This window comes from Rattus norvegicus, chromosome 1 (genome assembly GCF_021556685.1).
Source record: "Rattus norvegicus strain SHRSP/BbbUtx chromosome 1, alternate assembly SHRSP_T2T, whole genome shotgun sequence".
Taxonomy (NCBI): domain Eukaryota; kingdom Metazoa; phylum Chordata; class Mammalia; order Rodentia; family Muridae; genus Rattus; species Rattus norvegicus.
The window spans coordinates 211,550,100-211,575,703 of NC_141534.1; the positions used below are offsets into that span (position 1 = coordinate 211,550,100).

General features: G+C 52.2%; 1 protein-coding gene across 7 annotated transcripts; it reads left to right on the forward strand.

Moving 5' to 3' along the window:
- Positions 1–637: 637 nt before the first annotated feature.
- On the forward strand, positions 638–24,900 carry Slc22a18 (solute carrier family 22, member 18). Of its 7 annotated transcripts, none has more exons than XM_087562031.1 (11): positions 638–711; positions 2,398–2,651; positions 5,747–5,844; positions 6,147–6,307; positions 6,641–6,773; positions 16,608–16,720; positions 17,519–17,620; positions 18,575–18,675; positions 22,550–22,650; positions 22,918–23,039; positions 24,653–24,900. In XM_087562031.1, the coding sequence occupies exons 2-11, from the start codon at positions 2,532–2,534 to the stop codon at positions 24,838–24,840; spliced, it is 1,239 nt and encodes a 412-aa protein (XP_087418157.1). In that variant the 5' UTR covers positions 638–711; positions 2,398–2,531; the 3' UTR covers positions 24,841–24,900.
- Positions 24,901–25,604: the final 704 nt, after the last annotated feature.

Below are 25,604 nucleotides of genomic sequence, written 5' to 3' on the forward strand. Positions count from 1 at the left end.
AAAAAAAGATACATTGTATACATGTATGAAATTGGCAAAAAAAAAATAGACAAATGATACTCTCTTCCTTTAAATAGATCGCAGCCTGCACACGGTAAATCCTCAACGGTTATGAGATAAAGGAGGTTCCTACTTCACAGGCACATCATTAGGCCGAGGCAATCACATAGGCAGTATCTCTCTTCTCAGGGAAGCTGTGGAGTGTCCTGAACCCCAGTACACAGTGGTCACTTTCTCAGCACATGTAGCCACATTCACACCCCTCTATTTTTGCCCCTAGCCCCACGGGACCTTTTAAGTCTAAGCCCCATCAGGTGTTCTCAGGTGCCTGAGCCCGGCCACACTGCTCCTACTGCCTGTCAAACCCTGTCTACACCTGATACACTGGGCTCCTCCTTAGAGCCCTGCTAAGAAGCTGCCTCCCAGCCAGGACCCAGATAAGAATCAACCCTTCCTACAGCTGTCCGGATTAGTCTCCTTGGCAGAACGGTGGCCCCATGTGAGTGATATTGGTCCCCAGAGAAGGCTACTTCCTCTTCAGGAGGCGATCCCAGGTTCTAGTGTTCCCTGTTCCCTTCCTAGCCAGAAGGGCAATTTTCCCACACTCCCTCACAACCAGGAAGTGCCCCACCCCTCCAGAGTTTGTTTCCGAACAAGAACAACAAGAACGAAAGCTGCCTGTTCCCCCACAACTGCAAGCTCTGTTTGTGGGTAAGTAGCCTGCCTCTTGTTGTTTAGCATGAACACTGGAGGACCTTTGACCTTTCCCGACTGTCCTGAGGCAGTCTTACTCATCCAAGCTCTGCCCCCAAAACCCTGGCATCAGTAAAGATGTCACAATAGGTAACAATTAACCCAATCAGGGAGCTGACCTGACAGGAACTATTCCGCATCTCTACCCCCATGGAATTCAGAAGGACCTGGACTCTGATCTTTCCCCAGGAGTCCTGAGATTCCATATCCCCTGAGTCCTCTCCTTCCCATAATCAGCCTTCCTCTCATCCTTCCTGGAAGCCCTGGCTAACTGGGTGTCCTCCAACCCTCAGAGAGCTGTGATGTGTTCCTATACCCTCCTGGCAGAGGACCTGGGAATACTTGCAATATATCTACACTTGCAACACGTCTCCCATCCCAATTTTCCCGTTGGAATCTACTGCACAGAAATGTTAGAACAGGGCAGACAGGATGATGTGGAGAGGTTAGGGGAGGCATTTCTGTAGCTCCAGAAGCCTCTTGGTCAGTGGAGAGAGATTCGGTGCCCAAGAACTACCCAGACAAATGTATCACTGTGCCTCCCCTGGCTTCTGCTTTCCCTTTGACTGGATCCCAGAGCCATCTCCCCTCCTCTTCCTCCTTCTTCTCCTCGTCTTCCCTCCCCAACCCTAAATGGACACCCTGTGTTGCTTAAGCGGTCAGAATTCCAACTTCCTCGGGATCAGGGTCCAGGGCCCGGCCAAAGCCTGACACTTAGAACTTCGCAATCCCCACTGGGGAGCGCGGGGGGAGGGACCTCGGGAGGCATGTCTTGATTGGCCAATGAATGCTCAGAGACTGTGTGGCGGGCTAGCCCAGATCCCAGGGTGGGTGGAGCGAGCTCCCAGGCCGGAGGGCCAGCCCTGGTGAAGTGGGAGGACCCAAGCTATTGTGGGGTGGGGCTTTTCCGGGTGACTGCGGAAGGGCCTGTGTCAGGAAACAGGAGGGCTCACCCACCCGGAACACAGGCCCACTTTCTCCCGTCAAAAGCAGGTACCCGAGCTCACCTGTTGAGCTTCCAGAGCCCAAGATGCCCACCTGGGTGCAGCTCGGGGCCCTTGATGAGATGTTGGGCAAAGGCAGTAGGGCCCTAAATGAAACCAGGCAAAATTTTGAAAGGGGCTCAGACTGGCCGCAAAATCCTGTTCCCACCCGTGGAGGAAGTTAGGAGGGAGGAAAGTACCCTACTGTGAGGCTGAGCTGCTCTGTAAGGACGAGGTCTGAAACGCTGAGCTGTTCCCCAGTCCCTACTGCACTGCAATTCCAGACAACTCTGGAACTGGAGGCAGGTCCCTGAAGAAGGAAGGTGGGGCCGAGAGGATCCCTGCAAAATGACTTTAAACCATCCCCGTACCCACCAAAAGCAATAGCCAGAAACCACACCCGCCTGCATTTCTCCTAGAAATAAGGCGTGGGGTCTCCCTGAGGAGGACACCTGTGGCTTTGCCGGATGCCCCTTTCAGGTGGAGGAGGTGCCCCACACACATACAAGGGTCGGGTGCCCTGTCTCCTCTTCTATGGAGACTAGGACTTAAACCAGGAGCTGGCAGGTGGGGAGGGTAGCTGACCCATTCTTGAAGGTCGAGGTAGCTGGAGAAGCTGGTGAGTTCTGCAGTCGGCCACTGTCTTCTCCCTCTCCTACAGGCACAGGCCACTCCTTCCAACCTGGTGAGTCAGCATCCAGCCAGAATCAACAGGACTTTTGCCCCTTGCCTACTGCAAGGCTTGCTCTCCTCTAGTTCCGGTCCCTCCGGGACTCTGGATACCTCCTGCCCAGGATGTCTGGCCAGCTCCCCAGCAGCATGGTTGCTCTGCCCCGGCAGGGGATCATCATACTCACCTATGTGCTGGCGGCCCTGGAGCTAACATGTCTCTTCATGCAGTTCTCCATCATACCAGTGAGTAGCACCCACAGCCCTCACCAGAAGCCCCACACTGCCTTCCTGATGGGCAACGGCAGGGAGCAAGGTGGGGTTTGATACTGGATAAGTTAAGGATCCTAGGAACTGGGCCCATTGATCCCATCACCACCACTTCTGCCCTTGAGAGAGTACCCTCCTCCTCCTGTAACCACACTGCTCCTGCCCCCGTTCTTTCAGAGCACCTCTGCTCAGCACCTGCTCAGCTCCTGTCCCAAAGGGCTGAATGCAGTCCCAGTTCTTTCTGACATCATGTCTGTCCATCCCTTTGCCCTGCTGGGCATCCCCTATGTTTTCTTATGTCCACACTAGATACCTTATTCCATATTACCCATTCCACTGGTTTTTCTCCCACCCACCAAAATATGAGGACAGGGACTTGATCCCACAAGAGCCTTGCTGAGCTCTACCTGGATCAAGGAAAGGTGGGGCAGAATAGTCACTATTGCCCATCCACACCCTTTGGTTCATTCCTACTTTTCACTATCATTTAGTCACTCAACAAACCTTTATGGAGTTGGCCCACAAGGTGGCAGCATCTAAAAGAGCTTAGAACTCAGAGGTTGACTCTCCATCTCCTATTTCCGTCTAACCTGGGTCCACAGACAACCTTTAAATGACCCCTCAGAGATTCTCAAAGCCCAAGCTGGCTGGAGTATTGAGTTGAGGTTGGTTCTGTGCTGGGCTTGGGCCCCACTCAGCATATGGACCTGGCCCTCAGTAGGCTGGTCAGTAGGCCATGCTAGGCAGAAATGAGATGCCCAGCCACACAAGAATTTAGATTGAAACCAAACTTTGTTCACATTATACTCCAAAGTCCAAGGTTCAGGGAAACAGAAAAAAAGTCAGATAAGACCGGAAAGGATAATCTAAACCCTGGCTCTCTGGTCCTCCACTCCTCTGTTCCCTGGAGCCCAGAGGAGCAGAGATGGCCTTTTTGGGCAGCTGGGGAAATGGGTTAGAGGTAGCCCTGACCTTTGTCACCATTCTGGGAGTGGCAGACATTCCCAGCTCAGAACTCCACCCTTCATCTTACCTCCTAAGTAGAGTTCTGCTCAGTCACATATGGTAAGGTTCCCCATCGCAAGCCTCCTTCCTGAAATGTGGGAGCCTGGGCAGGAGCCTTCTTTTGCTTCTCATTAAAGGAGAGTTGGTACTAGGACCTGCAGTGGCTCCCAGAGAGAGGCCCCCGTTGGCCAGTCTATCCTCATTAAGTCCTGTGAGCAGAGACACTGGACTGGGAAGCAGCGGGGGGCACATAGGACCAGGCAGCTGCCCTCAGAGCTGGCAGGGTTTGAGCAGTGGTGGCTGATGAGTTACGCTGTACAGTGCAAGAAGAAACGGCTGGGAGTGAGAAAGGGTGAGGGTACTGAGGTCTGAGGGTAGATGGCAGATGTGGGGTCAGGAAATTTTGGCTGAGAAGACCAAGGTGGAGGACTGAAGGTGAAAAGCGTTGCTGGTGCAGAGGCCCTGGGGTAGTGCTGAGCCTGCAGCTACAGAGGGATGAGGTCCCAGGACCACACCTGTCAGATGCTGAAGAGATTCCAGGATGAGAGATTCCAGGATGGTTAGGGAGAGCTGAGGAGAGGTGAGAAAGGGGCAGGTCTACGGCATGTGAGGGTGAGAGAAAGGAATTCAGAGAAGACACTGGCACTTTGGACCCAATTCCAGGAGGATGGAGATGCTACCAGTGGTGGAAAAAACAGTAGGGACCTAACTGGCTAAGAGCACTGGCTGCTTTTCCAAAGGACAAGGGTTTGATTCCCAGCACCCACATGGTGGCTCACAATCACTTGTAACTGTAGTCCCAGGGGACAGGATGCCCTCTGTGGCACTACACATATATGGTGCACAGACTCTATGCCAGGAAAACAGCCCTACACATAAAATAAAATGAAAGAGAAAAAATTTTTTTCCTTTTCTTTTTTTCGGAGCTGGGGACCGAACCCAGGGCCTTGTGCTTGCTAGGCAAGCGCTCTACCACTGAGCTAAATCCCCAACCCCAAAAGAAAAATTTTAAAAAAATGTTCAAGGAGCCAATCAGGATTGAGGAGGGCAGGTGCTCAGCGGTTGCTACACTATGCTGAAGATGATTTCGGGCATGGTACAAAGTAGAGGAGGGTATGCTGGTAGTGGGAAGAGGCCTGGGCTCTGCGGGGAGGAGGTGGTGACAACAAACACTCCAAACTTGAGGGGAGGCCAGCCGAGACCAGTGACAGTCGAGGTAGGAGACCCAGGACAGTCTAAGCACAGGGTCACAGAGAAAGAAGCAATCCACCTGAGTCAGTGCCAATCAGAGAGGCCTGCTGGAGCTGCCCTGAGCTGACCTCGTGAGGAGAGAGGAATGAGGAAAGTAACTGCTTCAGGCAAGGCGGGAGAGATAGCAACTGAAACAGGCTCGAGGAGCGCTGACAAGAAGGCACTAGGAAAAGTCCTTGTTGGGTGACCTTGTTGGAATGGAGGCCCACCAGGAAGGCCTCAAGAGAAGAGAGGGGAACTGAAGGAATGTTATCCTTAGCATAGGGCTAAAGACTCAGGTAAAGGACGATGGGAGGAGGAAGGGAGGAGGCACAGGTTTGGAGGGAGACAGTGCCTCAGACCTCCGAAATGCAGCTAAGGTGGGGATAAGATCCTGGGGTCTCAGGATTGCTTGGGTTCTCTATAGAGACTCTGCCACTTCCCTTCTCCTATCAGATAGTCACACACACACACACACACACACACACACACACACACACACACACACACACGAAGGGCTGAATTCTAAGGAATTCACAGAGCAGACTGTCTTGCTGAGCAAGGGGCCACATCTCAGAAATAATTAAGGAGTTTGGCCAGTTGCTTGCTGGCCAGGGGGTAATGCTGCAAAGCTTTGAAGATACAATATTGAGGACAGACGTTGCTCTGTGGCCCACTTGAGGTATGTCCTGCAGAGGGGTAGGCCAGAAGTCTTTGGCTAGGGAGGAGGAGCTGAGTCCCTATAGAAGGCCTCCTCTCCCAGGACACTGCCCTCTGCTCCCTCCCACCCCTACCTGTCTCAGGAGTCCTAACTCCAGACCCTCCTTGTCTTTCAGTATCTGTCTCGGACACTGGGCCTGGATTCTGTCTCCTTTGGTTACCTACAGACGACCTTCGGGGTGCTTCAGCTGCTGGGTGGGCCTGTGTTTGGCAGGTATAGTATGTGAGGGATGCAGGTCCCTCAACCCACATGACCCATTGACATCCCTCAGGGGCTGGGTCCTAACAGGTCCTCGGCATCCCTGTCCAATGGAAGGACCGATGTAGGAGAGGTCCAGACCCTGGTCGACACCCTGAACTCCAACTGGTGGGCCTACAGCCTTGGTGGAAGCCCAAGTGCCTACATACTCCCTGGGTGGTCCTTCCCCAGCGTCCCAGCCTAGCAGCAGGTCTGAGTGGGGAGTGAGGAAAGGGCCCCCTCCCTGCTGGGGACTCTGACCTGCCCTGTGACCCCAGGTTCGCAGACCAGCGGGGAGCCAGAGCAGCACTCACACTCTCCTTCCTGGCGGCCTCTGCTCTGTACCTGCTCCTGGTGGCCTCCTGTAGCCCAGCCCTGCCTGGTGTCTTCCTGCTCTTCGCCTCGCGTCTACCTGCCGCACTCATGCACACACTTCCAGGTAAGGTCTGGTGGGTAGGCTTGGCTCTAAGCGAGTAAAGGGGAGAGGTGTGGACATGGCTTCAGGTAGGGGGATGCAGGTAGCCAGTGAATAGGGTAAGAGTGTTAGTCTCCGCATGGAAAGATGGTGTATGGTCTGGGGCAGGCCAGATTAAGAGTGGAAAGGTTTGTAGAAGCGTGGCTTGGATGGGGCTTTGGGGTGTGGGTCTGGGTGAGGGGCTGTGGGGCTGTGGGGCATGGCCAAGTTGAACGAGCTTGGGGGCATGGCCTAGACCCCTGGGTGGGCTCTCCACAGTGAGGGGCTGTGTGCAGCTCAGTGTCCTCCCACCCGCAGCTGCCCAGATGGTCATCACTGATCTGACGGCGCCCACAGAGCGGCCCACAGCACTGAGCCGGCTGGGCCTCTGCTTTGGCATTGGAGTTATCTTCGGCTCCCTGCTTGGTGGGACCCTTAGCACCGCATACGGGTAAGTGACATAGAGAGATAGGGAACTGGGAAGTCATCTGGTAGGTTGCCCGAGATCGGACAATCGGCCCAGCAGCACCACCTCTCTTGAGACTTGGTTTTTCCACCTAAATTACAAGCGTTTGGGGACTAGCCAACCTGCGGAGTGGATGGGGACTTGGGGTGGCGCCGCCACCAGGGGTGCCACCAGAGGGCGCTACTGTGACGGCCATGAGCGCAAAAGTGCCGCGACCAGAAAGGCTCACTATGTAGAGCCCTCCCTGGTTTTGTCCGAGCTCTTCACCTGGCCCTGTCCTGGGAACTCAGCTCTTTTTCCCCCTGGGAAGATACCCCAATACATGATAGTGTGTTGAGTTCTCTCGTCTGTCCCCTGCAGTGAGGAGAGGCCCGGATATCTTTAAGTAGCCGAGAGCCTCTTGAACGAAAAGCCTCACTGAAGTTGCATGTTCCCTCGATCTGCCCCAAACCTCTGGCACCAGAGTCAGAGCTTTTAAGAGTCAGCCTGCGGGTTGGGGATTTAGCTCAGTGGTAGAGTGCTTGCCTAGGAAGCGCAAGGCCCTGGGTTCGGTCCCAGCTCCGGAAAAAAAGAACCAAAAAAAAAAAAAAAAAAAAAAAAGAGTCAGCCTGCACCTGCCTGTCATTCACTCCAAAATCTCATGAAGTCAGCTGTGGTGCTGGGACAGGTGCCTCATCTGGCAGGGGTGTGTGCTCCTGGATAGAGCTTTCCTCGAGCCTAAATGTTTGTGCTTTAGAGGGACAGTTCTGTCATTACTAGGCATTCTTACCTCCTTGGATAAACAATACCAGTCGTAGGTTCCCAGAGTTTCGACTTACTCCTCAAGCCAGGGCCACCTGGGGGCCTGTAACCTAGGCTCCCCAAATTTCCTCAGACCAACCCCAATGACAGTAGAGGTATCTGGGTAGTGGCTGAGCTTAGAGATCCAGGCATGGGCTGACACCATGAACCCATTACATCCTGGTTCCAGGATGGTCTGTGGTGGGCTTGCCTGTCTGTCTGTCCCTGCAGTGGGGACAGATACAGCTTGGCAAGAAGGTGTCCAGGGACTCGCTGCAGGACTCACTGACAGGGCTCTGAATGTCCCATTAGCATGTGAATGGGAGCTGAGCTTGTCTGCTCAGCAGTGTCAATTGAGCATCTAATAAGTGCCCCCGGGGTTTTAGATTCTGGGGCACACTAGGAAATAAGACAGTCCAAGTCTCTAGAACGTCTTAGAAGTGGGTCTAGGGCCCTAAGAAAGTGACCAGCATGGCAAAGGTTTCACTTGTACAGCAGGGGTCATAGTCGCGCCTAGTCAAGCTGGCAAGCCCGAGGGTCTTCCTTGGCTTTTACTCCTTATGCAGAGGAGCCCGAGCCTCACTCCGAGTGGTCAGAGCTCCTGGTCTGGTGTTTTTACGTCGACCTCAGTGTTCACACGTGATTGGCTGGTTTAAAGCAGCAAAACTGATAAGCACAATGCGATTTTGATTTCAAGACCTGATGGCCCTGGGGGATCTCAGTTTGGGCCAAGTGGCTTCTTTTTTCTTTATCTTTTCTATCAAAAAAAAAAAAAAAAAAAAAAAAAGGCCAGGGCCTCTGGAGCTTGCTGTGTAGACTGGGCTGACTTCTGTCTCCCAAGTGCTGGGATTAAAGGCGTGTACCGCCACATCCAGCTCTTTTACAGTTTTGTTTTGTTTTTTAAGTTTTGTCTTATTTAATGGGTTGACAGAGAAGACAGTATATTTCCCATGGTTGTTATAAAGTTGGATTGAACTATGTGAGATACGGAAAGAAAGAAATCAGGTCTGGGGTGGGGTTGGGGGATAGTGATTATCAGGATTTCTAAGCAGGTGAATTTTGAGTGGAGACCCAATTCAAGGAAGGAGCGTGGCAAGTCAGCAAGGATGCACAGACCCCAGGGTGCAGGAAAACAAAGCAGGGAAGAGAGCGCGCGCGCGCACACACACACACACACACACACACACACACACACACACACACACACACACACACACACACACACGGGGAGGTGGGGGTGGGGTGGGAATGGGGAATCAGCTCCACCCAAGTAAGAACAGTGACTGGACTAGAGGTGGACCAAGAACAGATTCTTGCCTGTTTCTGCCCATGGGTGGGAGGGAAAGGCAAACTCAAGCCTCAACTCTAATTATGCAGTCCAAATTGGGCTCACCCTGTGGGGTCTGGGCAGCCGGAGGTCCCATGGGGACTGTTGAGCCAAAGGGACTACAGAGGAAATGTATAGCTGAGCCACCTTTTCCAGTGGCGGACAGTGGTGGCCCTGTCCTCCAGGGTGCCCTGATGCTCCTGGCCTTTCAAGTTTAAGAAGCAGAGAAGCTAAGGGCTGTGTGCCTTGCAGAGAACAGGGACCTGAGCTGCAATAGCAAGTCAGCTCAGACCCAGAAAGGGACAAGGACTTGTCCCCGTGGCCTCTGAGTTGGGGTTCGTGGATGGGCTACAGGAAAGTAGGAGAGAAGAGAGGAGTCAGAAAAGGCAGACTGTGGTTGTGCAGGGGAGGAGACAATGTGGGCACCCAGGGGTAGGCAACATTCATGGGGCCACCCTCCTGCTGCCAGAGGCAGGGTACATTCCCTTACCTCCACGTGTTTTCTCACCAGTGATGTGGGCGCTGCAGGGGTGACCTCACCCTCAGGTTCTGAGCAGCCCTGATGGGGTACAATCACTACCAGCCACATGCTTTCCACAAGCAGTCTGCCTATCCAGCCCCGTACACACACCCTTTGTCTTCACATGCATTTTCGACATCCCAGCCACTGACTCAAAGGACACCACTGGCTTTCTTTCCCTTCCAGCGGCTCCCGAGATGCTCTTCTCCTCGGCCCAGGATAGTCTGTCAGCTCCTTTTATCCCACGACCCAATTCATAACCAAGACATTTATATAGAAAGCAATCGATCGACCTTAGCATCTAATTTAATGAGTCGGGAAACTGAGATCTAAGAAAGAAGGCAGTCCAGTGCACAGACCTGGGGGCAGTGCACACTGAGAGTGGGGAACTTCAAGTTGTCACATGTAAAACAGAACCCTCATAATCAGACTTCAAGCTGTCCAAACTCGTGGGAGGTCCGTGGAACATTCTCTCTTGATGGTTTATGGCTAAGGGGTCTGTCTTTGTCCCATTCAGATGTGACCAGCCACACTCATAGCCAAGCAGCCCTCCAGGACTCACATAGCTGTGCGATTGTCCCTCATACCACGTTTGCAAGGGCATGGAAGCCTAGATAGATAGTTAACCGGTTTGCAGTCACTTCTCATTCCAGTAGAGGCCACAGAAGCAGCCCTAAGACACAGACTTCCTTACCCTACCCTTCTACCTCCCACCACACCCCACACCCCACTCCCTAAGTCTACTCTGCACCTGACACCTCTGGGGAAGAGACACCTACACCTTACCCTCCCGCTCCTTGATTGTAATCAAGCCCACACAGGGGTCTCCCTGTCCCCTGTCTCTCAGCCCACCTCTGGGAGCCTGTCCCCTTGGAAGGTCCCAACTGTGCCCATCTTTGATGCCCGGGGCAGCAGGTGGGAGGAGGAAGTAGACTTGGCACTGGAGCCTGCAGGGGCGGGCACTGGTGTAACTGGTTTGGGCCAGCCTACCACTCAGGACCAGGAGGCTGAGCTGCCCAAGGAGGGCCCTGAGCCCTGAGCCACTACCCACACATCAGCATATGCTGGTGGTCCTGTGATTTATCACCCTGAACCCCAACATCTCACAGCCTGTGGTTGGACTTGGGGAGGGTCCTGAGCCATAGGCCCTTAGGGCCCAGGTCGGGTATTAAGAACATGCTCTAACTTAAGCACATTCAGGGACAGGGCATGGGCCCAGAGAGGAGTGGGGGTGCCTGTTAGTGAAGGCATAGTCCTGTAAACAAAATATCCTGGTTATTTGAAAAGATCCAAGGGTTGAGAGTGGCCGGAGCCAGGAAGATGGGAACAAGGTCCGAAGGGGCATTTGGGGGATGGTGAGGATACCCTTCTCATTGTCTCATGGGCCACCATCAGTATGGAGCTCCAGACCTACATAGTCTCCAGTGGCCATATAGTAAAGGCCTTGCTATTGGGGTACTGGCCATTTGGTACTGGCCATACAGTGAGTACCTTAGATGGTTCAGAGAGACCAGGCCTGGGAGCTGGAGGTGAGAGTCAGATTTCACTCTTTTGAAGGTTAGAGTCATCAGGTTTACTGATGGGTATCAGAAGAAGACCCTAGGAGACAATCCGGAGGACTGTGGAGGTGAAGTCAGTGACCGAGATCTGGAGCAAGAAACAATGGCTGGCAAACGGGGCAGCCTGTGGCCAGACCCTGTAAGCCTGTGGTAACCTGACTTTCCTAGTGCTGTTACCCTTTAATACAGTTCCTTACATTGTGGGGACTCCAACCATAACGCTATTTTGTTGCTCCTTTAGAACGGTAATTTTTGAAGCTTTTGAAACTGCCACTGTTATGGTTCATATCTGAAAAGGTTGTTTGACCCCCAAAGGGGTCACAGTCCACAGGCTGAGAATCACTGCTGTAAGCAGAGCTGGGGGGGGGGGGGGTAACGAGCCTCAAATGGACTACCTCTCCAGACCCAAGCTTGAAGGCCCCACGGGGTTCAGGCAAGGAGGCCTGGGGAAGACAGTGGCTGAAGAATCATGCAAAGCCAAAGGGAGGTGACTCAGGGCCACAGCAAAAGGAGACCTCCTTCACCTGTCCCAGTAGGGCCATCTAGCCTATCATTGGCCCAACTGAGTCTGTAGCCTAGGAGTATGGGCCCTAAGTCACCCTCAAAGAGCAGGAATTTGAGCAGACGCCACTAGGTCTGTTAGGGCTGCAAGGTATTTAGCCACAGACCCTGAGGATCAGGTTGCCCAAGATAACAGTGGCCACCTGCAAACCCTCCTGGATACCAAATGGCGTCATGACCCCTACTCATACCAAGGGCATATCACGTGTTGGTTGCAAAACCTTATCTGGTCTCTGAGGCCTTAGAGCATAGGCCTTTCAAAACCAGGGAGGAGGGGAGTTACTCCTTACCCGTCAAGTCTTCAAAGGCCCCTCACTCCTCAAGTCTTCAAAGGCTCCAGGCAAGAAGAAACCAGTCATTTGGTTGGAGTCCTATGTCACAATGAAGAGGTGGGAAGAGGAGCTGGGAGGGAGCTCTAGGCTAGAAAACACTGAGTTAAGATGATTGGAAATTTGTCTGGGGGTTAGAGAAGCAGTCCACCTGTAGGACTTCTGTTTTCAGATACGTCTTAGCCACAGGCTTGAGTGATTGGCACATGCAGGGCAGGTGATGCAGGTGACTATCACGGAGCCCCGGGCTGGGTGTTTAATGGTGCTCTGGAGTCAGTCCCCTGACCCACTTCTTATTAAAGGTCCCATGTGCACATTGTCCTCCTAGTTTCAAGAGAGAGAGAATGTGTAGCTGAAAGCCTTAAGCCACACCTGTATGTTAGCTCCTGGTACCGAGGACCTTGGCTCTGCAGTCCCCTCTCAGAGCCTCAGAGACATTGGGCAGGGGTCCAGAGTAGTAAGGAAGGAATTACCATCCTAGAACACAGCAGGAGCCCCGGATAAGGTTGGGCACCCTCAGTGTCACAGACAAGCCCTGGAAAAAAGAGCAGTGGCTGTTGTTTGCTGAGCTATGACTGCAGCACCAGAAGCCTCCTAACAGCTGGCAGATCAGTGTGGGTAGCTAGGCTCCAGGACAGCCAGGAGTACTGCAGGAAGAAGACAGACAGGGATGTGGTCCAGCCTTCATTTGCAGCTGAGGAAATGCAGTCGGGTAGCCAGGGCAGAGAAGAACAGTGTCCGTGGAGGAATCCAGTTCTTTGACAGAGGTATCCATGTGCCCCCGCATCCAGTTCCCACTTGTCCAGTGGATGGTAGGAAGGAGGTGAGGGGCAATGAGAGGCTGAGCTGGTGTCCTTGAAGTCTTGACTCAACTTAGAAGAATAAATAAAATGTACCAAGTATGGCGGCAAATGCTTTTATATTTTTATTTTTTATTTTTGGATTTTGTTTGTTTGTTTTTGAAGCAGGGTCTCACTGTGTAGCCTTGGGTGGCCTCAAACTCACAGAGATCTATCTGTCTCTGACTCTTCACCACTATGCCCGGCTAGTACACTCCTTTAATCCCAGCACTTGGGAGGCAGAAGCAGGCAGATCTCTGTGAGTTCTAGACCAGCCAGAGCTACATAGCAGAACCATGCCTCACCTCAAAAGAAAAAAGAAAGAAACAAACAAATAAACAGAGGACCTGGGTTAAATTCCCAACTACCACATGGCAGCTCACAAGTTCCAGGGGATCCAACACCCTCACACAGACATGCATACGAGCAAAACAGCAATGCACATGAAGCAAAAAGAAATTGATCATTAAAAATAAAGAGAGCTGGGTGGTGTCCCATGCCTTTAATCCCAGTAGTCTAGAGGCATAGGCCCACAGAACTCTGCATTTGAGGTCAGCCTGGTCTACAGAGTGAGTTCCAGGACAGCCAGGGCTACACAGAGAAACCCTGTCTTAAAAAAGAGAAAAGAAAAGAGAGTAGAAGAGAGGGAAGGGGAAGGGAGAGGAGGGAAGGGGAGAGAAAAGAAAAGGAAAGAGAAGAGAGGAAGAAAGGAAGGAAGGAAGGAAAGAAAGGAAGAAAGAAAGAAAGAAAGAAAGAAAGAAAGAAAGAAAGAAAGAAAGAAAGAGAAAGAAAAGAAAAAGAAAAAGAAAAAGAAAGAAAGGAGGAAGAGAAAAGGTAGAAAATGAGGTACAAAGTGCATTCAGGAACCTGTGCAGTGCGGCCTTGCACCTGTGTGAGTCAAAAGTAGGGACCCTGAGGGGAGGCTTGAATTGCATTCTGGGCAACCTGAAGGCCCTGGAGAGATGTCACAATATCCCGTCATCTCGAAAGCCCTAAGGTTTAGCTGCCCTATGATTTTAACTTTTTTTTTTTTTTTTTTTTTTTTTGGAAAAAAAGTAAGGTGTAATTTTAGCCAGGCAAGGCCGTGGTCAGGTGAGAGTCAGAAGCAGGTGGCCCTCTGCAAGTCAGAAGCCTGCTGGGTATATGCAGCAAGTTATTACACCAGCCAGGGCTCTATAGTCATCCATTACTAAAATGTGCGTGTGAGTGTGCGTGTGCGTGTGTGTGTGTGTGTGTGTGTGTGTGTGTGTGTGGTGTGTGCACGTGTACATATATACATATTTTTTTACTTATTTATTTTTAATGTTTTTTTGGTTTTTGTTTTGTTTGTTTTTTTTGAGACAAGATTTCTCCATGTCTCCCTGGAACCCAGAAATCTGTCTGCCTCTACCTCCTGAGTACAAGTATTTATTTTTATTTGTGTATTGATGTCACATGTGAGTGTGAGGCCAGAGAAATCAGAGAAAGGTGTCATGGCCCCCCCGGAGCTGGAGTTTTAGGCAATTGTGAGTTGCCTGATTTGGGTGCTCAGAATTATACTTGGGTCCTCTAAAGGAGCAGTAAGGACTCTTTTTTTTTAAAAGATTTATTCATTTATTATATATAAGTACACTGTAGCTGTCTTCAGACACACCAGAAGAGGGCATCGGATCTCTTTTACAGATGGTTGTGAGCCACCATGTGGTTGCTGGGAATTGAACTCAGGACCTTGCTGGGAATTGAACTCAGGACCTCTGGAAGAGCAGTCGGGTGCTCTTAACCACTGAGCCATCTCTCCAGCCCTTTTTTTTTTTTTTTTTAATCTTTTTTTTTTTTTTTTTGGAGCTGGGGACCAAACCCAGGGCCTTGCGCTTGCTAGGCAAGCGCTCTACCACTGAGCTAAATCCCCAGTAAGGACTCTTAACTGCTGAGCCGTCTCTCTCCAGCCCCTCAATTTTTTATTTTATTACATCGTGTGTGTGCGTGCGAGAGAGAGAGAGAGAGAGAGAGAGAGAGAGAGAGAGAGAGAGAGAGAGAGAGAGAGAGTGCTCAGAGTCATTTCTCTCACGTGAGATCTGGAGCTTAGCCTCCAGGTGCCTTTACTCTCAGAGTTTCAGTCCCCTGGGGGTTGAACTCCGGGCCTTGCATACAGTAGGCAAGAGCATCAGCACTAAAGCCACACAACCCCACCTCCAGTGCTGGCTTTCCTTCTTTGCAATGTTTTGTGTTTGTGGAGCCCTAAGAGAGTGGGGACCCAGCTTTTGCAGGCAGCAGTCTTTTCAAACTCTGGGAGACTTGTGGGCTTAGGTCCTTAGTTTCCTTGTGGGATACTCTGCAGAGTATCCCAGACCCAAGACCTGCAGGAAAGTACTGGCCTTTTGGTTTGCTGGTCACCACTCCGAAGACAGGATCCAAGAAGGGACATAGCACCCTATTACAGACCCTCACTTGTCATGTTTCCTAAAATAGCATCGTGGGTGGTCATCGCCACCTGCTCCTGAGTGCCTCAGGAGCAGAGCATCTAATGAAAAAAAGCAGATTTTTATTCCCACCTGGCCGGGCCCCATGCAGTGATGGCGGGCTTCAGAGACCAGCAGCCAAAAGAAAGTCCTCTGAGGCGAGTGAGTGAACCGTGAGGGAGGGTGTTCCTCCAAATATCAGCCATCACTTCCTGCCAGTCCTTTCTGGCCTAAAGAGGTATCACTCTGGGGTCCAGGAAGGGGTTCATTGCCGAATCCCAGCAACCAGCACGAGATGCCCAGTTGCTCTGGGTGGATAGGGAAACACCAAAGGAGCCGTGCCAGCCTCACACTGAGCAGAGCTGTCGGAAATCTGGTCTCTGTAAATGGCCCTGTTACCTCCTGCCTGTGGGTGTGCATCAGAATCATCGCAAAGCTACCTGTGTGTGCCTCTGTGTGAGAGAGACATGCCCTGTGTTGGTAAGCACATGCCTGTGTATGCATGTGCCCATGTACACACACCTGTGGCCGTGATGGGGAAGAGAGCAGGTAGCTTCTAAGTCCCTGACTTGCACTCACATCTGTCCTGAAGCCTGACCAGAGCAGGTGTGGGATGCTGCTAAGGTCTGGGGCAGTACTTTTGGCAGTCCTCGAGACAGCCACTCACATTTTACCTGCTGGACCTTCAATGTAAGTTCCAGCCTACGTCTATCTGCTCCTGAGGTCCAGACTCTAAACCTATGGTAAAGAGTGCCGTGCTGAAACCGGGGGCTGGCTGGGGGAAAGGGTCCATGTAGAATGTTTAGGGGCTCATGCATCTGAGAAGGAAAGAGCATTACAGACTAGCGTCCTTGGCCAGCTTAGAGAAATTCCCCACTCAGAGGAAAGGTTGGACTGAATGCTAGAGGAGACTGAGGTCTGAAGGACCAGTCCCCAGATACCTGTGTTTCCCAGAGGGACAGGTTCTATTGGGTATGTTGGGTTGTTCCACGGCTCATAGCAAGGCACCAAGGGGCCAGTGAGTCTCTGGCTGGCAGGAGGGTTTCCTACAAAATCATTCATTAGGAGCCTGAGACACAGAACCCAAACTCTGGCATGCCCAGCCCGTACCCACCAGGAGCAAGCATTGCACCTGGTCTCAGGATGCTAAAGGGGACACCCACAAGCTTATCAAACCCTGGGGAACCTGGGAACAACTGAGCAAGGTCACTTTACCTCCCGATTCACATACTGCTCTGCTCCACTCCCCACCCCACCCCCACCTCCCAGAGCCTGCAGGGCTTGCATGCTGAGGCAACTGTTACTTGCTAAATGTGCTTTAAGGGATCAAGTAGCTGGGACTGAGCACCCTTAGTAGGTGAGGACTTAATAAGGTCAAAGGAGCAAGGTGGGGTTGGGGGGTGTGTGTGGGGGGGCGTTCAGAGTATATAAAACAGCATACCATATGACCCAGGCTGTATCCTTAGGATCCAGTGTCCTGCCTTCCTGGCTTTTGTGGTCACCCTCTTAGGAGCTGTCCTCAGCTTTACCTGTATCCCTGTTACCACCAAGGAGGCCAGTGTCCAGTCAGCCCATCAGGGTAAGCCCCACCGGCCCACAACTGGGCCATTGGGCACCACCTTGCCCAAGAAGTCAACATCCTGGTATGTCTACTGGGGATGGAAGGAAGACCTTTAGATAAAGGGTTCGAGGGGCTCAAAGAGGGGGTGGGAGCTCCTCTGTACTTCTTGCTGCCAATTCCTGGTAGGGCAAGCTGGGCACAGTTATGGGAGTCAGGCCAGTCAAAACCCTGAGCAGGGTTTAGCTGAGTCTAGAAAAGTCAGGGAATACACGGGGGACACACAGGTGGCTGCTAGTCTCTGGGGTGCTGAGTGTCCAGAACCATGTGAGGTTACTGGTTCAGTGGGTGAGAAGGAAGTGAGGCACGGAGAAGGTGGCGAATATAGGCCAGGCTAGCTCTTCAGAAAAATTAGTCACCTCTGTGCCTCTGCCCAGTGACTAACATGGAGACTAACCTGGGAGGCTCTTGGTTATAATCCATGAAGAAAGAGTAGGACCTCAGAGGACACCTAGGCATAGCTGGGAGCCGGTGACTGAGGCGTCCTGGGAAGGAAGGCCTGCCTCTCTGGCTACTACAGCCTTCCAGCCGAGCTGGGAGCCACTGCCCTTGTCAAGACCTAGGAATGTCCTGGCACAGCTGCCTGATGGTAGAGGCATCTTCTCCTGGTTGGCCAATATGTGGCCCCTTCTCCCCGCCCCCCCCCAGAGGCTGTGGGAGAAGGCTGCCAAGAGAGTAGTCAGCTCTAAGCATGGGGGACAGGGGCTGGAAGCCAGAGCCCCACAACCAGTGTTCTGACTGATATCTCCTGGTGGCCAGGTGGAACCAGTGTATTTGACCTGAAGGCCATCTCCCGCCTGCTGCTGCTGCCCAGAGTGCTGCCCGTATTCCTGGTCAAGGTAATCTCTGGCTTCCCTTCAGGTGAGTCACACTCCCCCACCCCCACTCACGTCTACGGTTTGAGGTGACCAAGGCTGGGGACCCAGGTCTAGATGATGCTTTATTCTGCCTATGGGGGCTTCCAGCACACCCTGTGGGTGCAGAGTTTAGTTGTGTGCTAGCACAAAGGGAGGAGAAGGGAGTCTAGGTCCTCCCTGCTGTGCTCTGGGAATCCTTCTGAACTGCCACCATAGGGCCTCACACACAGCCCACAGACTCCTGTTCATCCTTAAGCCTCGCCTGGCCTGGCTGCCAGAGGTCTGAGAGGCACCCAGAGTCTAGAGACTCTTGCTCTAGCCATCTGATGAAGGAACACAGGACCCCATATACAGTCTGCTCAGCTTTGACTGTGCCATAATGACGCCACTGTTCAGAGACCACCACAGCCTGAAGGGTTTGTTTGTGGTACCACTGATCTGTTCCCCTTATGGGCTCAGAGGTACTAAAATCCCAAAGGTTCAGCTCCTTCCGGACCCAGAGGCTGCATGGCTGTGAAACCACTGGCAGGGCTGTAAGGGGCCACAAAGAAGCTGCTCCCCGTGCCAGCTGGGATAGGGCCCGCCCATCCAGGCTGTGTTTCAGCTACAGTGACTGGAACCTGAGAAACAACCCCCTACACACACACACACACACACACACACACACACACACACACATGCACACACACACACACATGCACACACGCACGCACGCACATACACACACTCTCACACACACACCTACGTATCAAGGGCCTCTGAGGGCTTCCATGACTCCCTCGGTCCCCATCCTGGCACCTTGTTGCTCACATGGACTACTTGCCAGCAGCCCCCAGGGAGCCACGTTCTATAGACTCCAGATGTCCTCCCTAGTCAGGAAGGTCCCCTGGCCAGGACACTGAGGGAGCTGTGTGCTGTACTGGGGTCTGGTACCACAGCTGATCCACTCCTCCCCCAGGACTCTTCATGGTGATGTTCTCCATCATCTCCATGGACTTCTTCCAGCTGGAGGCTGCACAGGCTGGCTACCTCATGTCCTTCTTTGGGATCCTCCAGATGGTAAGTGGGCATGAGCAGAGAGTGCTGCCAGCCAGAGAGGTCTCGGTTTCCCAGCGTCAGTCTCTGGGCTAACCGAGTAGCCTTTCTGGCTTCCTCCTTACCCACCCGGGGAGAGGGTCCTGTCTTGAGTGACGGAGTAGCCATGGAGAAACACACACACACACACACACACACACACAGAGAGAGAGAGAGAGAGAGAGAGAGAGAGAGAGAGAGAGAGAGAGAGAACACTCACCTTCTGGTTTTCCATCCTACAATGTGGCAGAGACCAGGGTCAATCCAGGACATGCCTCAGTGCTAGGCAGTAGACAGGACTTGGAGGGACTGAAGACACACAGAAATGGGCATGTGCTGATGGGGTTCTGTCTGGAGTCAGCATCTGTCTTCCCTAGCTGGGTCACAGAGCAAGTTTCCAGGCTCCGTTTCCTTTCTTAGTCAACTGATACTAACTACAGTGCACGTGCCATGAGGTGGCTGGGTTGTCATGGGAAGATTCTGGGCACTCAATGATCTCCTGAAGAGCAAGGCATAGTCATCTAACATGCTATCCTTTTAGGAGCTAGGAGCTTCTGGTTGCTGGAGGGCGAGGTACTCTTAGGCCAGTTTGAGGTCAGGGGTTGAGTATCCTCTTAGCAAGCCCCTCAGGGCCCCCTAGCTCCAAACCCAAGGCCAACATAGTCAAAGCCAGCTACCCGCTCCCTGGTCCCTATTGGCATTTGACCAGAGCCTGGGTGGCAGAGACAGGTGGTGATATGCAGCCATGGCTGCCCCTGGTGCACAGGAGTAGCTATTCTGAGACTAGCAGAGAAGTCTGGAAACTTGGTGGGATTCCTGGCACCTCTGGGACATCTGTTCCCTGAGCATCCATGTCCAGGGCTGGCCTACACCTTAGCCAACTCCCCTACTAAGGACCAGGAAAGTCTCTAATCTGCACCAGCAAGAAATGGCACACTGTTGGGGATAAAAGAAATAAAACCCAGTCAATGACCCATGGCTAAGCAGACCTTCCTTCAAGGTGGATTGCTTGCTGGGAATACATCTCAATTAGTAGAATGCCTATCATGTGCAAAACCTGGGTTCCATCTTCAGCACTTCATAAACCAGGCATGATGGTACAAGCCTGTAATCCCAGCACTCAGGAGGCAGAGGCAAGAGGATCAGAAGTTCAAAGTCATCTTCTACTACATAGCAATTTTTAGTCTAGACTGAGCTACAAAAATACCCTTCCTCAAAAACGAACGAATGAATGAATGAATGAATGAATGAATGAATGAATGAATGAATGAATGTGTTGCTTGCCACTTGCTTGCAGCCAGGCCACGCAAGCCTGCACTCATTTTGAAATCCAAGCTGGAGACCCTTGGAGACAGATTCTTCTAGGATCTATGAGGCTGCGGCACACTAGTGTGGTAACCTGGGATTGTTGCAGAGGCTTAGAAAGAAGAGCATGGTATAGGAACTTGGCCCAAGACAGGGGAGGGGAAGCAGAAGAGCAAGTGTTTCAGAGCTCTGTGCTCCAAGACCAGCAAGGAATGGGTAGACTTGTACCCTTGGAGAGAGGGTAAGACTGAGGGCCAGGCATGTCCCAAACTACATCAGGATGTCCCAACGATTTCACCAAATTCCCCGAGAAGAAGAAAGATTCTATCCTGCCTACTCCATATGCTCCTATGGGTTCTCAGGGGCTGGGGGACTCTGGAGAGTCCTGAGGTATGGGATCAGGATCATGACTCTAACAGGTTTGCAGACACTCCTCAACTTTGCCTTGTTTTTTTTTTAAGTCTGGGTTTCTCTGTGTAGCCCTTGCTGTCCTGGAACTCACTCTGTAGACCAGGCTCAAATTCAGAGATCCAAGGCCTGCATCTCCACCCAGCTAGCAAACCATGTCTCTTAAGGGCCCCTCAAGAGAGACTCCTATGGTAGCCCTGATACCTGATTGTCACCCAGAGCTGGCACTGGGGTGGAGACAGCACAGAGCTACTAGGATAGTAAGTAAGAAAAGAGAGTAAGAAAGAGAGACGCTGTACAGGGAGGGATGGAGGAATGGATGATGAGTTAGGATCAGGGATGTGAGCTCCATGGGGACAAAGACCCTGGTAGGACCACACGAGGTTTTGGTGACATTTACAGGGAAGGTTGGCCTGCTTGTCTACTGGGAGACTGAGTAAAGGAAGGGAGGCCATAGGCTTTAGCTGCTAGGTAGAGGGCTGGCAGCAGCAACTGCTTGGTTAGGTGACCGGCTGTGCAGGAAGCCAGAGGGTACAGTTGGGAGGACTGAGGGAAAGTGGCCCTCTTGGCTGGCTGTCTAACTCGCTGTTTTGTCAGATAACGGTGAGGTCCACATGGCGTCCAGAAGCTTATTTTCAGCTTCGTGGGGGAAGTCGAGACTGGGGTGGTGAGTCAGGATGTAGGTCCAAGTGGTTGAGGCCAGTATTAAATGCTTCCATAAAACCAGTCTAGAGAGGATTTGTTTTTCTAAGACATTGATGGTTCTGTGAGAAGCAACCAGGTTCTGCCCAGTGTAAGTAGGGGTTGTGGCTATCCCAGTTTGGACTCTAGAAACCTGGGTCCAACCCCCATGAACCTTGACAACCACTGGCCCCAGCAGCCCGCAAGCTCCTTGCTCTGACTCTACTCAGTCCTGGCCTTTGGTCCCACACACTTCCTTCTCCAGTAAAGACAGGCACTTCCTATCTGTGAATGAGATTGGGAGCCTCACCCTAGCTACCTGGCCTGCTGAGTCATGTCTCTGGTGTCCCTGAGTCTCCCTGGTGTGGATTCTCTTTCCTTTTTAGTTGAGAGGAACCTTTGCTCTGTGACCTTGTGGCTTTCTAGGAAGCTTGTGGCTCAGTATTGCAGTGTCTGCTTGGGGTGGAGGGACTCTCAAGGGGTGCAGATGGTGAGGGTCACCCAATCACCAGTCCAGAAGTCTTCTTCCTTTGAAGGTATTGTCAGAATTGTCAGGGTCAAAACTAAAGTCCTGGAGCCCTAACTTTGGCTCAGCTTAAAAGCAGAGAGAAAAGATTCATTCACTGCGACTATAATGGGAAGAGGAACAGAGGTTCAGTGACCCTGGGGTTTATCTTTGAGTCCAGAGATGAGACTCAGGCTTAAACAGAGGTCAGGAGGAGTACAGAGCTAAGAGTCCTGGTCAGGGTGTGGTCCAGGTGAGATTGCCACTGTCTCAGCTCCAGTCTCTCCTGCAAGGTGGTCTGACAAGTTCTCAGACCTGTGTGAGGTCTCTGGGAGACAAGTTGCCCCTTTCTGTCTGGCCCCAGACTCCAGCCTTTCCCTCCCCAGTGTGAGACTCCTGGGGCAATTCCAATGTCTTGGAGTCTGTTGTTTCAATGTCTGATGGCCACAGAGAGGCTCACAAGTATCTCTTTTGGATATCTTCTCTCTTGACAGAACTCTTTCAGAAGACCAGGTCAAGGTCTCTCTATAACAGTGGTTCTCACCCTTCCTAATGCTGTGACCCTAAATTTAATTCAGTTCCTTATGTTGTAGTGATCCCCAACCATAAAACTACTTTCATTGTTAGCCGGGCAGTGGTGCCACATGCCTTCAATCATGGCACTCAGGAAGCAGAGGCAGGCTGATTGCTGAGTTCAAGGTTAACCTGGTCTACAGAGTGTGTCCCAGGATAGTCAGGGCTTCACCAAGAAACACTGTCTCAAACAAAAATTAATAATTTTTCTTGCTACTTCATAGCTGTAATTTTGCTACCATGAATTATAATGTAAATATCTGTGTTTTCCAATGATCTTAGGTGACCCTTGTAAAAGGGTCATTTGACCCCCAAAAGGGGTTGAAGCACACAGGTTGTGAACTGCTGGTTTAGACTGTCTTCCTCTCTCCATACCACCCTTCCTAGATGATCCAAGGCCTGGTTATTGGGAGACTAAGCACCCATTTTCCAGAGGAAGCCCTGCTGAGATCCAGTGTACTAGTCTTTGCTGTTGTGGGCCTGGGCATGATGAGAACACCTACACACACACACACACACACACACACACACACACACACACACACACACACACACAGCTGCCCTGTGAATCAGGTCTCAAGCCATCCTCCACCAATGTCTTGTGTCTTGTGTGTACCCAAGTCCCTGGTCTGCCTCAGGCCACCCAGCACTGTCCCCCCTCCCCAGGCAGAGCATTGTGGGTGGGACCCCAGGGTGGGTTGCCACCCAGCTTTGAAACATCCCCACTCAGCATGGTCCTGCCCATTGCCCTGCCAGGCACTGATGTCCAATGTGTTCCACTTCTGCCTTTTGTTGCCTGGACTCGTATTCAGTCTCTGTGCTCTCAACATAGTCACAGACAGCATGCTGACCAAGGCTGTATCTGCTTCAGACACAGGTAAGCTGTACATAGGGGGCCCCGACTTCCAGGATTCCTCCCAATAGGCTGGATCAGATGAGATGGGGGTGACAAGAAAAAAAAAAAGAGTCCTGGTAAAGATCCTGCCCGTTCTCAGCACTGCTGACAAGTCCAGAGTCAGGCAGGGGCACAGGTGGAGGGCTTCCTAGAGGAGACATTTGGCTTGGCTCTGATCCATTCCAGAATTTCACTAAAAAGAAGAGAATCTACAAGCTTTGTCCAGGCGGGGGTCAGATGATCAAAATGGACCTCCAGGGCCTACAGGGGCCACTTAGGAAGACAGCTGGTGCTGGAATGGTAAAGAGGCCAGACAGGGAGAACAGCAGAGGACACTTCCCAGTCCTTAACAACACAGTGCTCAGAGCTTCCTGAATAGAGGGTTCAAATCCCCACAGCTAGGGATATCTTCTAGGGCTGGGAGGGAAGTCTTTCTGGAAGGAAGAAGGGGGTGTTAAGGCCAGGTGAGTGGAGGGTGGGGCTGCCCAGGAGGAGCAGGCCAAGCCACCAAGGCCACAGCATGCCTGTGGCACCACCCCTTAGCTTGGGAAGAGCCCAGCCTGGTTTACCTGGGAACAGGAGGTACAGAGGAGGCAGTAATTGCCCTGTGTCTACAGGCGTGTGGGCAGTAAGAGAGGCTGCCCCTGAGTTTCCCCACAGCAGGCCCTCAGTGTGGGTGGAGCCTTAAGGCTGTGTTTAAAAGCCTGGTCTCAGAAGTCCCTGGTCAGTGAGCAGCAAAGCTCAGGTCACCTTCTGGAGCAGTCTGAGGCAGAACTGTGAGTCCCATCTGAGGATGCAAGGCGAGATGGGTGCTCCGTGTTAGGCAGTGCTCTCCTCCGCTCACAGTCGCTTCAGCAAGATCCTGTGCAGGCATGTCCACCTAAGAAGCTGACCAGAGGCATGGAGATGTGGGCTCACATGTTCAGGCGAGGACACTGGTGCTCTGAGCCTGGGACCTGTACATATCTCTTTAGCCTGCCCACAACCCTGGCCCTGCCCTCTGATCCCATTGAATCCATGAGAGGATGGTGGAGGGCCAAGAAGAAGAGGGGCCATGTGAGAGGCAACAAGGACACCACATAGAACCCCAGCCCTAGAACCCCAGGCCTAGAACCCTGCAGTGGCTTGGGGGGGAACCCTCCCTAGCCTAATTTAGACTGGCCGTCTCAGTCACCCTTTGGAGAAAGTATGAGAGCCAGCGCCCTGGATATCCTGGGTGGAGCCCAGATATACAGATCAGGTCTACTCTAACAGGTCTGGGAGGGTGTGGCCTATCCCTGACCTTTGACCCCTTTCCCAGACTCCTCCCTTACCTGGGAAATAGCTAAAGCAGGAAAGAGGCTCGGCACCATCCACACAAAGAAACTGACTGACCCTGGGGTGGAGGATGATCTGCTTAATTGGGGTGGGAGGGTGCTGCAGTCGAGGGGTAGCTGTGAGGAGGATGGGCAGGTCCTCTGGAGAGTGTCTCAAGCCATCTGTGAACAGTGTACAGGGCAGGTTGGGATGGGCAGAAGGCTGGGCTATAGCCAAAAGGTAGGCAGCCCAGCCAGAGACCTGCCCAGGGTGTGACTGCTATTCCCCCTTTCTCCCAGGGACCATGTTGGGCCTCTGTGCATCTGTGCATCCATTGACCCGTACTGTAGGACCCACCCTGGGTGGCCTGCTGTACCGGAGCTATGGTGTCTCCATCTTGGGCCATGTGCAACTCATGGTGAACTTGCTTGTCCTATTGGTCCTCTGGAAGAAACCATTGTCCCAGAAGGGAGACAAAGCCCGGTGACCACAAAACTCAACGACCTGGCCCAGTCAAGCAATAAACTTAAGAACCTCTTCTTCTTAAGTTCTTTGGGCTTTGCCTGGATCTGTGGGTAACAAGCCTGGGGATCAAGAACAGAGCCGAGCCAGAGGGCTCTGTGGAGGAAGAATGCTGGCTCCAGGGAGCCCCAGTTTGCCAGTTCCATGTCATTAATCCAGGTTGGTTTAAAAGGCAGGAGGCAGTTATGTTCATGCAGGCTGTTGATCCCAGCACCCAGGAGGCAGAGGCAGGCAGATTTCTGAGTTTGAGACCAGCCTGGTCTGTATACTAACTTGCTAGTTCCAAGCCAGCTAGGGCCACATAGTGAGACTTTGTGTTTAAAGGAAAAGGAGGAAGAAGGGGAGGGAGAAGGGGAGGGGAACTAGGCTTGAGAGAGGGATTTAAAAGCCAAGAGCATAACCCCACCACCACCTTTCCCAGCTTTGAAACTGCACCAGGAATACTGGTCTGGCCCCTGAAGCCTGGTCTACAGAGAGTCCCAGGACAGCAAGGGCTATGCACAGAAATCCTGTCTTGAAAACAAACAAACAAACAAACAGAAAAAAACACAAAATTAATAAAATGTAATTAAAAACAAGCAAGCAAACAAGCAAACTGGGCTTAGTGGTGCACACTTTTAATCCCAGCATTCCAGAGGCAGAGGTAAGTGGATAGGAGAGGTCTCTGAGTTTGAGGCCAGCCTGGTCTACAAAGTGAGTTCCGGGATGGCCAGGGCAACACAGAGAAAC

Excerpts from the sequence above, each read along its gene's own strand:
- Slc22a18 (XM_087562031.1), top strand. The coding sequence starts at position 2,532 with ATGTCTGGCCAGCTCCCCAGCAGCATGGTTGCTCTGCCCCGGCAGGGG. Across the intron at positions 2,652-5,746 it reads TGCAGTTCTCCATCATACCA|TATCTGTCTCGGACACTGGG; the intron begins GTGAGTAGCACC and ends CTTGTCTTTCAG. Across the intron at positions 5,845-6,146 it reads GGTGGGCCTGTGTTTGGCAG|GTTCGCAGACCAGCGGGGAG; the intron begins GTATAGTATGTG and ends CTGTGACCCCAG.